Genomic DNA, 15,827 nt, shown 5'->3' on the forward strand with positions numbered 1-15,827 from the left:
CAACCAACCAACCAACCAAACAAATATTCAATATATATATGTTTGAATCAATATAAAGTGGCACGACTTTAGTCTCATACACATAATTTCAAATTAGATTAACATATTTTACCAAAAAAGGGCACATCTCTGTGTTACAAATTTATAAACTTCAGATCTTTACCTGCAGTGCTATTGACCATTTATTCTGCCAATTTTAAGAGGAGACTGTTTGTTTGAGCACGTGACGACCTCTTCTGTCAATGACTATTGTATTTTCTAAAAATAAAGTTTATCCAGCTTTTAGTCTGTCTTGAAATTTGGTAAGTGTAAACACAACATTATGCAAATTAGCTAAATTATTAATTTTAAGACTGATTGTCACCATGAAGTTAATGACATGTTGAGACACGTTGATTTAAATCACTCTCTGGTGGCTTTCTCGCAAACTATTTTCACGCTCATCATACCATGTTTCTAGTAACCTTCAGGTGTCGGAATAATTTGAATATCACGTAATAGTTATGTAATCCTTAGGCACATCCTTCTACTCACCTGGCGAACCCCCACTGAGTCAGCATCATTTGGGTGCCAAGGTAATGCCATACTTCCCGTACTGCACATGTGGAAGACATTTACATGTCTCATAATCTAGTTAAACTTGGCACTCACGTAAAAACCAGCAATCAAGTGTTTCTTGTAGGATCATTCTGAAAAATGTAACAAATATTTTCCTTTTGAGTGCACAGAAAGCAAGAATTACAAAGTATTCTCAGCAGTAAGATTCATTAAAAACATTAGCAATCATTTCCAGTACTGCCAACTTCAAATGTTCAACTACATTCAATAACATCCTAACTAGAATCTAGCAACTATTCTGCAGTCCATTCTGTAGAAATTCTGCTAATATACAATTAGAATGAGCAAGTGCTACCACAAGACATCAAACATACATCTCTAAAAGTGAGGATTACAAGACCCTTTATGAATGTTTTTGACTTCCTAGCAATCATCCTCAGCAATACAAACTGTCGAAGTTCTAGACGTTATATCTATTAGCACAACAGGTTCAGTGTATTTATTAAACAGTTGTAACATCAAATTGCACAAAATTTTCTCAAGGAAATTATGCTTAATATTTTGAAAATCAGGGGTCGCAATGCAATTCTACCCCATCAACCTTACAACCAATAAACCCTCTTAACTTTATCATAACCAAGTTATTATCACATAATACCTACATATTATCATAAAATACCACTTAATAACTCAGAAAGAAATGATTGTCACTTTCTTTCAGTCATTAATTCTATCAATAATGACAATCCTGTCTGCTATTGTAGCAGATAATCCCATGTGTGTTAATAAGTAGGTTTGCACTGGAACTTCAGCCAACTATCTGAGCTATTACACAGCTCACTCACATGTATTTCCTCTTCTGACTCCCGTTGAACAGCCAAATATGTACTTATTGCATTTTCCTCCCCATGAACTGAGTGAAGATGAGACAAAACAGTACTCTGTCTTCTTACATGTCACTCACATCTTCTGATTCCTGATCTATCGAATGCAGGATGTTTATAAGTAACATATGGCTTTAGCTTCTCAACTTGTTGCACGTGGTTGTACATGCTACGCAGCTGCTGTAACGCATACGTTGATGGATTAATTTGTTGACAAACGAGACAGAGGCCTGTCTAGCCAGGTCTCTGTTACTTCATAGCAACAACTATGTTTGTTTCTTTACTGTTTTATTATAGCATATTTTCTGACATATGATAACTTTTCCTAACTGCTCACACATAACTTCATGTGCATTAAATAATACAGACCTCAAACAATCTACATATTTTTGTGGAAACCTGATCTTGGGGTTGGACCATACATCATGTCCACAACGAGTTGTATTTTTCAATGTAGCATAAACATGTTTAGGGAACAACCATTCGAGTTATATTCTGTTTCATGATACACTATCATGGAATATGAGAAGTGGTTATTTCAGTCTGTTCTGTTGAATGAATAAACCTTGCAACCACCCACTTGAAATTCTGTATTACTCATGCCATTTGAATTGGGTTACATAGCAAAGTGCATAACTAAATTACATACTTCACACAACTCAGAAAATAACTGTCTGTTGAAATTTACTTCTGGGTCTGGCCGTCTGGGTGGATTTATCCAGGTATTCCAAATCATAATATTAATTGCTGAGTTAACACATCAGCAAAGGAATGTACTAATATCAACCACTTGGTAAAGTAATTGATAGTAACTAGCATATATTGTTTACCTTCGTCAGTCACCAGAAGAGGGCTACCTATATCCAGAGCAATTCTCTGTAATGAAGAACAACAATTTTTGGCCAGTTTTCCCCCGATTTTTTATCGACAGCACACACAGTAGTGTTTGCACCATTGCCAAACGATTAAACACGAATGTGTACTGGTAAACTGTTTTTGCATGTTAGCACATGTGCATGTAATACCCTGGTTACCTCTCGTATCAAGAGATATAGGGACTACTAGCTGCATCTCTGATTAAGAAACATGTATTTTTGATTTTCAGTAATGGAGCACTGTGATATGCAGGCATATCATGTTTTCTACCTGTTCCAACTTGTATAGAAATTTTAAAACAATTTTCGTTTATTTCATTTCTATGTGGTTTTAGCATAAACACGTGGCTCAGAAAGTTGTTGAGATAGTTTTGTTCTAGTTGCTTTGTCTCTTTGTTCTCTATAATTGATAATGTCCATTTTGGACATTGCATTAACATAGAGCATCCTTGTTGAAGGAATCACCAACTGTAATATCCATTGTTGGCCAATTTATGATGTTTGTGTGTTACAGATGGCCAATGTTGTGAAATAAAAGTCGCGAGGTGATACTTTCGACTAGATAAACAAACTGTGTTTACGTGTTGAATATAAACTCACTTTCTTTGTTCAGTTCTACAGATCAAACTTGAGATAATTGTATTTTGGTTATATGGAGATCAATCTTGAGAGAGTGAAACCTGCAAGACTAATTACCATCTAGTAGATATCTGACTATGGTCCTATCTGTGCAAATAGATATGCTGCATTTTATTCTTATAATAAAGGCTGCGTTTGTTTCATTCAAACTTGTTCTTTCATTATACCACACAAGAAAAACTCGGTCAAGTTTTCAAGTACAGATTACTTCACCAATTTCCTGGGCGACCCTGCTGGTATTAGTATACCTATCTTATATTTGTATAGAAATTACCTCAGAAACTAAATGTGGGACTGAGAGTTGCTTATCACAAAGCTTCTCAAGTATCATCCATGGAGGTCATTCATTAGTGAAATTACCTACTGTAAGACTTGTCTTCAGAGTTGCAGTAATGGCTTTAACTCCAAGAGTCAGGTCATTCACCAAATGGACAAGTTCTCCACATTCTGGGGCTATTAACTCATGACTTGTATATGCAATTGTACATTTTATCCTGTCTTCCATCTATGACAATACTGCTGGCATCAGTATCTTGCAGGAATGAACAATTTTGTCTCAGTTATGATAAAACCAGAGCTTCTATTAAAGTACATTTTTGTGACTGAAATAATTTGTTACAGTCCAACTATAAATTGCATTTCAGAATATACATTTATAACAAATAATGGTGCAGTAATCTTGGAGAAATTGGCCATAGGATCAATTGACACTGTTTCCATTCCCAACAAATGAACAAGTAAATTCACATGAATATGCATGATGAAGTACTTCCCTGGTTTCAGTTTCAAGCTTGCCTTTCTAACCTGCCAAAACCACCATTCCCAGATATACGGCAGCAGGATAAAACGTGTAACAAGACACCAACACATTCTTAACATAAAGATAAGACATTTCTCCTATTATAACCCTCTCAGTGTAAGGTTCATTACCCTTCAAAAGTGACAAGCATATTATACAGGATAAGTTGCATGATGCAAAATTTGTACAGACCACCTTGAGTGTCAAAAGCAGTTTTGATCCTGCTCTCATAATCCAACTTAATTCACATTGTTTGGAATCTAAGCCTAAAGTGCTGAACCACAAAGCACTGTCCAATGTTTCCAGATATTCATCTTCATTTCAGAGCTGGGTATATATATCTCAAGTGTTCCAGGAATACATGCATGAAAGTTGTGTAATCTAATGTGCATCATCTTTGTCTATAAAGTGTTGAGTTACTGTTATCTAGCTCAAATGACCATCTAGTCGAACAAACTCATTATCATATTCAAGCACCAACTCACAGAGTTGAATCCAGATTGTTTGAACAATGATTAAATAATAACCTTAGATAGTTCTGACAATCATGTGTGCACTATTGGACAAGGTACAAAATAAAAAACCTAGATGTACAACTAGATCCCGCTACTTCTACCTCACTGATGATAATTCCAATGGAAAACTGGGTAGCCAAATGTCAATAACTGCAGAGCAATGTCGGAACTCATCCTCAATTGAACAGATAACAGTTTGAGCAAGAACAGCCTGCTTTCTAGATAACAAGCTACGTTTCATGTATTGGTTCCAACTATAGTGGATGGCGATAATACAATATACTTTGACCATAATAAACCACAGAACACAACATGTGTATCCTGAAGAAACTGTAAATCTCTCTTCAACTTTCTTGTTTCCAAACTAGCTAGAATTGGATATTTTTTCCACAGAAGTTCTGTTCACTTGTTGCACAGATGGTAGTCTTAATTTGGAAAATCTGTTATGTCGTTGGACATCCGAAATCACCTGTTACTTGACACATAATCCTTTTCTGGGAGTAGGCTTTATATAAAGATATGGAATGGACAGAAGCTTCACAATGCCAGTAAAGATTAACATGGTTATAGTGTCAACCAGCATGTGACCCAGAATTCAGTAAAACTAGATACGTAGAGATGATAAACGGGCCTATTGTTTTTTTAATGTTAAAGAGAAAAGATTGGCCTTCGATGAGCTACGCGAGTGCGTAAAGATAATACAGTTATGATATTACTTAGGTCAGCGGTTTCCAAACTTTTTCACTGACGACACCCTAACCCAATTACCTTAATTTGCGCGACACCACTGCTGCCAAAAGCAATATTTTTTGTATTTTTCTTTATGTTCTTATTTATTCTTCGTTTGGTGTAACTCTCACACCCCCAATACCCATAGTGCTTAGAGTAAACATCTGTGGGAAGATGACGTGATAAATAGGTTAATAGTTGGTAAATTTTAGGTAGGAATGAGTTAGCCGTGTTGCCCACAAGAACACAAACACAGAAGCCCGAGGTGGGCCTGCTTTTCAGCTATCAGTAAAAACTGGTATGGAAGATTGAAGATGTTTCATAAATAAACGTTGGTACTGATATTCAATTTCAAGAATATCTAACTTCATCGGGTTATTCAGTAAAAGATCAAAGAAGGAGATGGTAAAGTCTAAAACTAATAAAAAAATGTAGATGCACATAAGGATTCAAACTGAAAATTTGTGGTTTAATGTAAACTCAACATTTTTTGGTTATTGCTCGAATACGGATAGTTTTATTCTCTTTTATTTAATCAAAATGCAATCTTATTTTATGCAATAGTCAGCTTTTTCTGTTTAGATTTAGAAATAAGCGTGACATTACTTTATTTTTTCTACTGGCGGGTCCACACACACACACACATATATATATATAAAGCTATGGTTGTCTCAGAAGCCGGTAGCGTATAACAACTCCTTTATTATGATATTTAAATTTTATCGAAAACGGTCAACTGTTGCATCGTGACGATAACCATAAGGTGGAGTTGTGTTCATTAGACTGTAAACTTTTTAATAAGAAAAAAAATTGCTTATTTTTTATCCAGTGAAAAATTATCATTTAAAATTAGCCTGAAACTACATAAAACTTGTGGACTAAAGGAAACAAAGTGAGCTGAAATTCAAATTGAAGTGAAATAAAATTAATTTAAAACTAGGTGTAAACATCGAGTTTAGGCTAGGATACATGTTTAGTATCTACTACTAGTATAAGTACTATGCTAACGTTAGTATTTTCGTTGTAGCAGTTTTTTATAATTAACACGATAAATTAGACAAATTAACTAAGGGCGGTTTCTTCTAATGATTTTACAAATATTTTCGATGAAATTAAGATGAAGTTTATAAATATATTCAGTTCTGATACTACTACTTCTGCTTTGTTTTTAAATTATTAATATTACAGTCTTATCAATATGTCAATCTGGATTTTGAAAAAAGATAGTTTAATCATTGTTGGTATAAGTAATATGTTATAGAAATGACATTTTATTTTAAAACAGCATATTAACCATGGCTTTAAGATAACATATGCATAACAAGGGACTATTACTACTAGTTCCTTTAAGGTTGTCTTTGCACTCCCACCCTTGAGAAAAGTAAAAATTTAAACTCACCATTTATTTTTCAGAAAATCATTGATTTCTCTGTTAAGTTTGTGTAAAATACTGGTCTTAGTTGCTGCTGAAGCAACTCGTCCTATAACTCTATCACACTGCTCATAAATTGTCTTAACCAGAGTCCAACCTTTTTTCAAACCTTACATTTGTGTCATCTCATCTAATTAACTTTATAGCACAAAGATGGAAGAAGCCGTTATCCTATAAATCTCATGAGATTGTCTCTTATTTATCTTTTCTGGACAGAAAATAAGAGATCTTAACATATACCTGTAAGATAATCCACCTCTGGAATCATCTTAGTAGCCCTCCTCTAGCCATTACCTTTCTTATATAAGGAAATCAACCCTGTATATAGTATTCCAAGTAAGGCCTAACTAGTGATCTGTATATAAACAGAATTACCTCTTTTTATTGAGTTGTAATCAATATGCCTGTAAACATACACTAAAAATTCTATTTGCTTTACTACTAGCAACAGAGTACTGCTTTGATGATTTGTGTGACTTATCTATCATTATGCAAAGATCCTTTTCTTAAATCATGCTATTAAGATAGTTTTCATCAATATTAAACATATGATCCAAATTTTTATAACCCAAAGGCATTACTTTGCTTGTAGGTAATCGATTATTTTGATTCAGTTAATCACCTGGCTCTACCTATAATCCAATTAACTGTCTTTCCCCAACCTGTATGTACGTGACTTTTCTAGCTAATCATTATTGTGGCACCTTATCAGAAGCTTTTTAAAAATTTAAGTACAATGAGTTCACACCTTTTTCATCATCCAGTTGACATGTAACATTCTCATAAAGATAACAGATGAGTAAGGCAAGATTTCCCTTTGGTGAAATCATGTTGGCATTCATTTATAATTAAATTATTTTGTAATAATTTTATCACTCTCTCTCTAGAAATTTTCCCACTACAAAAGTAAGACTAACTGGTCTATACTTTCCATGGCAACTCTTATTATCCCCTTTAAAAATAAAAATTAACATTAGGAATTCTCCAATCTTAAGGCTCTTGCCTTCTATCTATTTATCTACCATATCTGATCTTTGATCTCCTTTGAAACATTGGGGAAACTTTTATATGGTCCTAGTTTGTTATAAATTTTTAATCTCTTAATCTTTCAACTTACCACCAAGGGACTGATATCTACATGATTCAGGTCAATTATGAGATTTTCCATTGAATGTTCACAGTCACAAATATAGCTAACATCCTTTCTTGTTAAAACAGATGCCAGGAGTGGGTTATGTTTGAAAATAGTGGGCTTGAATACGAGTTTCAGGAAGTAGAGAAAAAACATAATACAGTATACTTTCAGAGCTTGCTTAATTGAGAATAAGTTGGAGATAGCTGTGTGGAAGATTGAACTATTAGAAGGTGAAAATAGTAGATTGGGAACAGAAAGTAAGGTAGAAACTGGATAGAATTAGGGTAAAGGTTGTTATGAGAAGAAAGATACTCTAGTTCTGGGTTTACAAAAGTGCACAGTTGTAAAAAATTTAAGCAATAGAGATAGGATCTTTGGATACCAATCTATAATAGATCTAGGAAAGAGTTCCATATGGCACCCCAACCCAAAAATTGTAGAATTGCCTGGATAAAAAAGATTCTGAAAAGGGTTTATTAAAAGTGGTGCATGTACAAACCTAATAGAGAATCGGTGGTGATGTGTCAAAAGACAACTACCAACTACACATACCAAGGCAAATACATCTGACAAGCATTTGTGTGAATACATGTGGAGAACATTATATTCTGATAAAAGTAGCCTTTTTGATGCCTTTATACAAGACATTTGTAAAGTTTATCCCCAAGAAGATTTTACATCTAATTAATGAAGTAAGTGGTATAATAATGTATTAAAATTATCAGATCATACTATTAATATGATTTATTAATACATAAATATTACTCTGATGATTTTTTTTTAAATTGAGTGGGGGTACCATATGGAACTCTTACCTAGATCTACACCACTGGCTGTGTGCAATTTAAAAACAGATGAGCATAGTATGAGGGAAGGACTTTTTCCTTAAATATACTAATAGAGTTACTTGCAGTGAAAAGAATAGAAAGACTAGATCTAGAATTTGCTTGCCAGAAGTTAAATACAGGATATCATAGTGTGTGCATTGACAATTTATTTAAAGGTTTAGGAATAGATACATATTTATGGCCTTTTCAAGAGTTCTTAATTGGGCTAGATGCAGGAATAAATTAATTGGCAGGATCCAAGACTTAAAGATTATCAATGATATGCTTATATCATAGGGCTCCACTTAAGCAGGTTAAGAAGTAGGATGTTCATTAAATATAGGTTAAATTACACTTCAGCCTCTCTGCTACAAAAAAACACAACCAGTTACAGTGACCAATTATTAATAATCTTACTGGTTACCATATAAAACAAAACAGACAATTATGTAGAAAAAAAAAATTAATATGGAAAAAAAATATATTCACAAAGCAGTGCTAAATTTAATTATCCATCTGTTCCCTGAGCTCAATCAAAGTGATGGACCTGTAACTGTGAAGTTTTACATTCTAATATTTATTATAATTTGCTGTGTGTATCTTTTCAAAACTAGGCAAGCTTTTAGTAAGCATTACAAGTCTGTTGTACAGAAAAGAAAATCAATAGAAAAAATTTTTTTTTTTTGCTAAAGATTTGTGCTTTAACTTCTAAAGCCTGTACTGAGTGAATCTTAAGTGAAAGATAATTTCCATGCTAAGAGGAAAGATACTTCATCTTACAGTTCTCGTATCTCATTTGCATAACCTCTAGAACATTCCAAATGATTATCACCTTTGTTTGTAAAACATCTTTTATTTTCTCTACCCTAACTGTGGCAAAATCATTAATGTACAGTGAAATGAAAAATACAAAATAAAATGAATAATATCCTTGCTTCCTCTAAACTGTCTGAAGGAAGTTCTAAATTACTTAACAGTTTCAGCTGCTAACCTTTTCACATTTTTTTCCTTTTATTCTTACGGTTTTATTGATTTAAATTGTACCCAGTGTAACAGTAATCTTTGCATCAAAAGCAATTAATCACAGGGGGAGCCCATTTGTTATGTCCTATAGATCTCATGTAAACACCATGTGATTGTTCAGTGTAATGTTTTACAGAGCACTGGAGCTTCTAACGTTTTAGAGATTTTACTGAAATTTTGTTAAGCTAAGCTGAGAAGTTTTCAATTTTAACATTATTAAAAAATAAATAAAAATATATACATAGAAGGATTTGTAAGTGTTGCATCTTTGAGCTTTTTTTTGATTCAAAATAAAAAATTTAACATTGTTTTATAAGCCTTGTTGAAGCTCGCACATTTGGGCATCCAAAAAGAGCTCATGTAGCTTTCAAATGTGCATTCGGAGCACAAAAACATATCAGTCACTAGAATATAATGTCTAAAAACTACTATAATTTATCCAGCTTTCTAAGTAAGCCATAAATAGGTTAAACATTCCTTTAGCATTTGGAACACAAAAACAACACCACTGCATACAAAGCAATTCCACTTAATAAGAGTTTACAATACAAAAACTAAATTACTTGTAAGATTTATGTAGAGGAGACTCTCCTCTTTCTGTTGGTTATAAACATGTCCACCAGTCATGTAAAATTGATTAATATATAAGCTTGAAAGTCAGAGAGAAGGAAAAGAGTGGCCTCTCTAGTAGGTTTTGAGATATTTATTGATATTGCAGAAAATCAATAAGATAAAAGGGTTCAAGTTTTAGATTCTCACTTTAATTATGAATAATTTTATAAATTTTGTTTGTCAGATAAAAGTAATGATGGGGTCTGTCTTAATATGCATGCATTAAGATAGCTGCCCCTCACACGATTTTTGCATCTAGCGAGACTGGCAGCTTCCATCTCTGCTGGTCAACTAGATTATGAAACAGTCTGTGAATTATATTAATGGTCAGTTAATGGAAATACTAAACTTGCATAGAGGTGAAGGAACCTGGAAAATGGGAATAAAGAAATTGATAGAATAACTAGGGTAACAAGGAGTTTGGAAAAAGGAGATACAGAGCATAATGAGTTAAAAAATAGTTTTAAACATAAGTGTCAGATAAACACAATAATGAGGAATAAACTTAATTGCTATTATTCTTATGTCAGGAGTATTACAAACAAAATAAAGGGTTGAGGGCTTTAGTTGAAATGGAAGACTAATGTAACGGGAATTACTTAAACTTGGTCAGATATGGAGAATAATGTTATGATTATTATTTTGAAATTTGAGGTTATAAGCTATTTAGTGGTGATAGACTTTTTAAGAGGGTTGGAGTGTCTCACTATAAAAGGATTGAAGACAAAAACTGGTAGTCATGCAGTTTAATTTATACAAGTTACAATCAGAGTTTAACACTAGAAGGTTTATAATTGGCAATTGTTATGAACCATCTGATCAGACAGAAACGATTTATGAGAAACTGTATAATGATATTAGGGTTGTTACTAATATGAATACTGATCCAGTAATTATGGGCAATTTTTGTTTTAGAACATTGATTGGTACTGTATGGGGTCAAGTATTGAGGGACAGAGATTTCTTGAAATGATTGATAATAATCTCCTATACCAGGTGGTTAACTATGGGGAATATCATTTTTGATTTAATTTATACACTAATGAGTATACGACTGCAAGAGTTATCATTGACTAATTAGGTTCATTGTTTTGCTATATGATGAAAGAAAATTAAATGAAATCTTAGTTTCCACTTTTGGTCTTCTTATCAAAGAAAGGGTATTGATTTACTGGCATGGGTGCAGAGGAGGGCTATTAGAATTATTTCACAGATGAAAGGGTTATCTTTCAGAGATTGTATTTGTATTTTTCTATTTAGAAAAAGAAGGGTAAGATATTATATTACTGAAGTTTACAAAGTTATCTGGGTGATTAATAGCATATAGGCCTCTAGAGTTTAATTTCTCTCTGCTATATTCAGAAAATAATAAAATGAGAAAGTTTAAATTGTTGAAAAGACAGGTTAACTGACTCTAGTGAAGATAGTATTATGTTTATAACCACTTGGTTTACAGGAACTTAAGAGGGGAACTGATGATTTCCTTAAAAGTAAAGGGAAGATTTAAATTTTTATATTTCTCAAGGACAGCCTTGAAGGTCATGTTAAATTGTCAATCAATCTGTCAATTTTAACTTTTAAACTCAACATTTATATCTCATTTTCTTTTCAGTGTCTTTAGTATGCCAATGATGTTTGAATCTTCGCTGCTGTTATTTTTTCATTTTAGGCACATGCCTGCCTTGAATTAAAAGCAATTTATTTTCAAGAATATCCCAAGCTATCATTAATTTTTTTTGCAAACTGGTATAAAAATATGTTTACTGTTATGTATAAATAAATATTACATGTAATCAAAAAGAACAAAATTTTTATTTTTAAAAATGGTTGGTAAGCCATTATTAATATTATTATTATTTATTCAGTGATAGATGTTTTGAACTTAAGTTAATGAAGTATTAAGCTTATAAAACGTTTATAAGAGAAATGAGCAACGTCACAATTGAATAATCTTTCTATATTAAAAGTAATGAATAAATACTCACTAACAAAGGTTTTATTTTTACACTTACAGAACAATTTCCCGAAATCGTCAAATACATATTTCGCACAGCTAACGTTCAAGTTTTGTGGGTCCCGAGGTAACTATACACTACAGTAACAAGTAAACTTAAAAACACAAAGAGGAAACTTATTTTAAATAATAAGAAATCCAAAACTTCAACAGATAAACCATATCAGAAAGTAGCAAGGTGAATTAACAGTTAAGAAATTTACCCAGCATTGTCAGCTGAAACAAATACCCAACAGCCGATTAGGCCTAACACCAGCAGTTTAAAGTGGCAGAATCAGGACTAGTTATTTGTTGAATGACTGATAACTAACCAGCGTCGTATAAAAGCATTGTTATGAATAAATTGTAAAGTAACACGAAAGAGACAATAGGAAGTGTGAGAAGAATATAACCATTAATATTTACAAACAGTGTAAAAATACGTAGAGTATACCTATAGATGAAGATATATTTATTAGGCTGCGTAGTAGTACTCATGCAGTTGTAACTTGTAGTAGTATAGCGACACTACTAATATTTCGCTACTACATCGTTTTTAACTATTTAAGCACATTTTAAAGTAAAAGTGAAATAAGTACATGACATTTACAAATAATACATTATATAATATTTCAATCTTTACAAATCTGAAAAGCACTTCTTCTGTAACAAAGTATTAATTTTATTTGAGTGAAGAGGTTTGATACCACACCTTACACAGTATTTGTGTAAGTGTAATACATAATACGTTCGAAGAAAGTATTTAACATACTTACTTGGCGTTGGGAATGCCATGATCAAGAAGGTGGCTTCCCCAGGGAAAGGCTCATTCATTGCACTCTGATTGAGTTGACCCCTGCCACTACCCCAAACTGGGGCAGATGGAACGTGTAATTTTTGGTAGTGGGGGACTGCGTTCGCGCTATCCCCTGTATTAAAATAAAAGTGGAGTATGTAGTAATTGAATGTATGCATTTTTTCGTAGTTATATAATACTATTTTCCTTATCTTACCTTTAAGGGTTTTTTCTTGTTTTTACAAACGGTTTGATTCAGCTGTATTTTATTAAAATTGACAGTTTCCGCCTAGTGAAAATTAAATAAGATATTTTACATAATTTAAGGAACGAACCAACTATAGCAGTGACGGTCTCAATATGAAATGCATGTTATGATTATTTATAACAAATACTATGTTGTTAGTTACGTGATATGTAATGTCGTGGCCCGATAAGGAAATAAAAAGCTTGTGATCTGAAGTTAAGCAAGAGGAGATACAGATATATTTATAGCTTATGGGAGATTTTCGCTTGATTATTATATGTGATATTTTGAAATATTATTTTTTTATATAATCTTGGAAGATGTGGTATTAAGTTTTTCTGGTATATTAGAATGTAGATTATAAACACAACGTTTCTTGAAGCGTCCATCACAGTGGTTTATTGGTGTGGAAACGCGTGGGATTGACGTTCCCTCATTAGTTCAAACGAATCCGACTTTACAAATCTCTAATTTGGTGAAGTTTTTCCCATCCCCAGAAGAAAGAATCATTAACCCTTTCATACCGGTTGTAAGCAAGTAATCAAAGTATTAGGTCGCGTTTTGGAACACTTTCATTAACCACCTCCCAAAAAACGTACATCATGTATAATAGTTAAACTCAAGTTAGTGTAGCCTATGTAATGTGTGAACTGTAGTATACTCTAATCCCTTATGGTGATGACACACGACGAGATACACATTCGGCACGTAATGCTGTTTGAATACAAAAAGGGAAACAACGTCCCTGTAGCCACAAAGAATATCAAAGAAGTTTATGGGAATGTTTTGAACGTTCGTAAGTGTTAACGATGGTTCAGCAAATTTTGTTCAGGTGACTTTAGCCTAAAAAACTGTGATGACAGGGGCTGACATGTTGGAATTGATATTGTTACGTCTCCGTTCGTTAGTTAATTTTCCGTAGCGATACGAGTCCTTTCTTAAATAAAACTGGTTTATTCTTTCTGAATATAACTTTGCAATACACTTAATTTCAATAGTCGCTCTATAACAAATGCTATAATTCTCAACGAACGTCTCACGTGCCCAACAATATCCTCTCTGTCAGCATACATTCAATTACTCATCCTCCCCGTCGCTTCGTGGCCGGTCTTTTATATACAAGACTACACTATATCTAGAGGGATCACGAGATTTAAGGAAAGGACGTGAATGTTCGAGAACGACGTGGCGTGATACTAGTCACGTGACCTCGATGTCGTAACAATACTGATGCTCTGAAGACGCTTGTTGAGCCTAACCCAAGGCAACACACTCGTGAAATGGCCCTGAAATTGCATGGCTGTGATGAAACAATACGTAAACATCTAAGGAATATGGGAAAACTCCATAAAGAAGGTGTTTGAGTGCCTTACGAACTCTCCGATGACCATCGTTTCTAACGTGTGAACGTTGCTTCGTTTCTTTTGTCGCGTAATGCACGTGGACCATTTTTGGACAGAATTGCCACTGGTGATAAAAAATGGATTCTCTATGCGAATATTAAACGTCAAAAGCAATGGCTCACTCCTAGACAAATACCACTTCCGACCCCAAAATCCCGACTCCATCCGCAGAAAGTGCTGCTGTGCATTTGGTGGGACATCAAAGGAGTAATTCATTTCGAACTCCTCAATCCACAGTGAACTATCAATGCAGAGATCTATAGTCAGCAAATGTAATGTTTAAATGAAGCTCTTCATCAGAAACACCATTCACTCATCAGCCGGAAAGGTGTTCTTCTTCTCCACGACAATGCACGTCCATGTATGGCACGTTTGATGCAATGCAAGATTATGGAGTTGGGTTGGGAAGTTTTCCTCCACCCACCATATTCTCCAGATATGGTACCATCAGATTACCATCTTTTTAGTTCGCTGCAACACCATCTTAATAAGAAAACATATGCAAATGTGAAAGATGTTAAAGAGGGTATCAACATATTTTTTCTTCAAAGCTAAGTGATTTCTTTAATCAGGGCATTAACAACCTAATCGTAAGATGGAAAAACATCATCAATAAGAATGGAGAATATATCATTTAGTAAATGTTTTGATATATAAGTTGTTGGGTTTTTTCATCTAAAAAAGCGACATTAATTTCTTGACAATCTAATATAATGAAAGAAAAGTTTGCAAAATAAATTGTGTAGTTCTGTTAGTATTGATCACAAAGTTCCAAACAATTTATGGTCAGAGTTTATACATCTCATCTTTTCACACTTATTTTCTGTAGTTATTATATTGTTAGCAGCTGACTTAGAAACTCGACGAAACAAAATAAATAGTACTGTCGGGAGTGTCGGAACTTTTCAGTATGGACCACGAAATTCCAAAGTAAATCTGATAATTTCTACTTATAATCTTTTCACATCTATTTCCTATTTTATTTTACTGTTAGCAGTTGAAATAGAAACCTTTAGAAAATAAAGCAATGAATTGCCACTCATGGCATTAGACTGTTTACGTGACACTGTACTTTAACATCATCAATAGCAAATACGCTCATGTGGTGCAATTCCCAGAATTTTCTCGGCTTCGAAAACACGGTGGGGTAGGGTTTATCGACTTGTTTGTATTACAGTGATTGTCCAAGGTACTATATAAAACTGAGAGAAAATGTTTACGACATGGCTCTGTACAAAGTCTGATCCGATCCAATAAACTTATTAAGTGTTTGAGTGTTAGTTATCCTCCAAGGGTGGTCAGGATTAAACAGTATTGGTGTAAAAGTGTGTAAGAGCTTATGAACATCCTGTTTACTCTT

The 15,827-nt window shown here is 33.5% G+C and overlaps 1 protein-coding gene across 3 annotated transcripts in view; it reads right to left on the minus strand.

The window, feature by feature from the left end:
• Positions 1 to 13,064, minus strand: part of LOC106462155 (leukocyte elastase inhibitor A-like) — a 27,017-nt gene extending 13,953 nt beyond the window's left edge. Inside the window, exons 1-3 of one of the 3 annotated variants that reach the window (XR_002611171.1) lie at positions 13,035 to 13,064; positions 12,798 to 12,950; positions 54 to 689 (exon numbers count right to left, since the gene is read on the minus strand). Coding sequence is in view for 1 of the 3 variants with exons in the window: in XM_022389322.1 (XP_022245030.1) it covers positions 12,798 to 12,855 (58 nt within the window). In the remaining 2 variants the exon portion in view is untranslated. Of the gene's footprint in view, positions 1 to 53; positions 690 to 12,797; positions 12,959 to 13,034 lie in introns of those variants that run through there. The other 2 variants (XM_022389323.1, XM_022389322.1) reach the window with 2 other exon arrangements.
• Between the last annotated feature and the right edge of the window lie 2,763 nt (positions 13,065 to 15,827).

Source organism: Limulus polyphemus, unplaced genomic scaffold (assembly GCF_000517525.1).
Source record: "Limulus polyphemus unplaced genomic scaffold, Limulus_polyphemus-2.1.2 Scaffold1105, whole genome shotgun sequence".
NCBI lineage: Eukaryota > Metazoa > Arthropoda > Merostomata > Xiphosura > Limulidae > Limulus > Limulus polyphemus.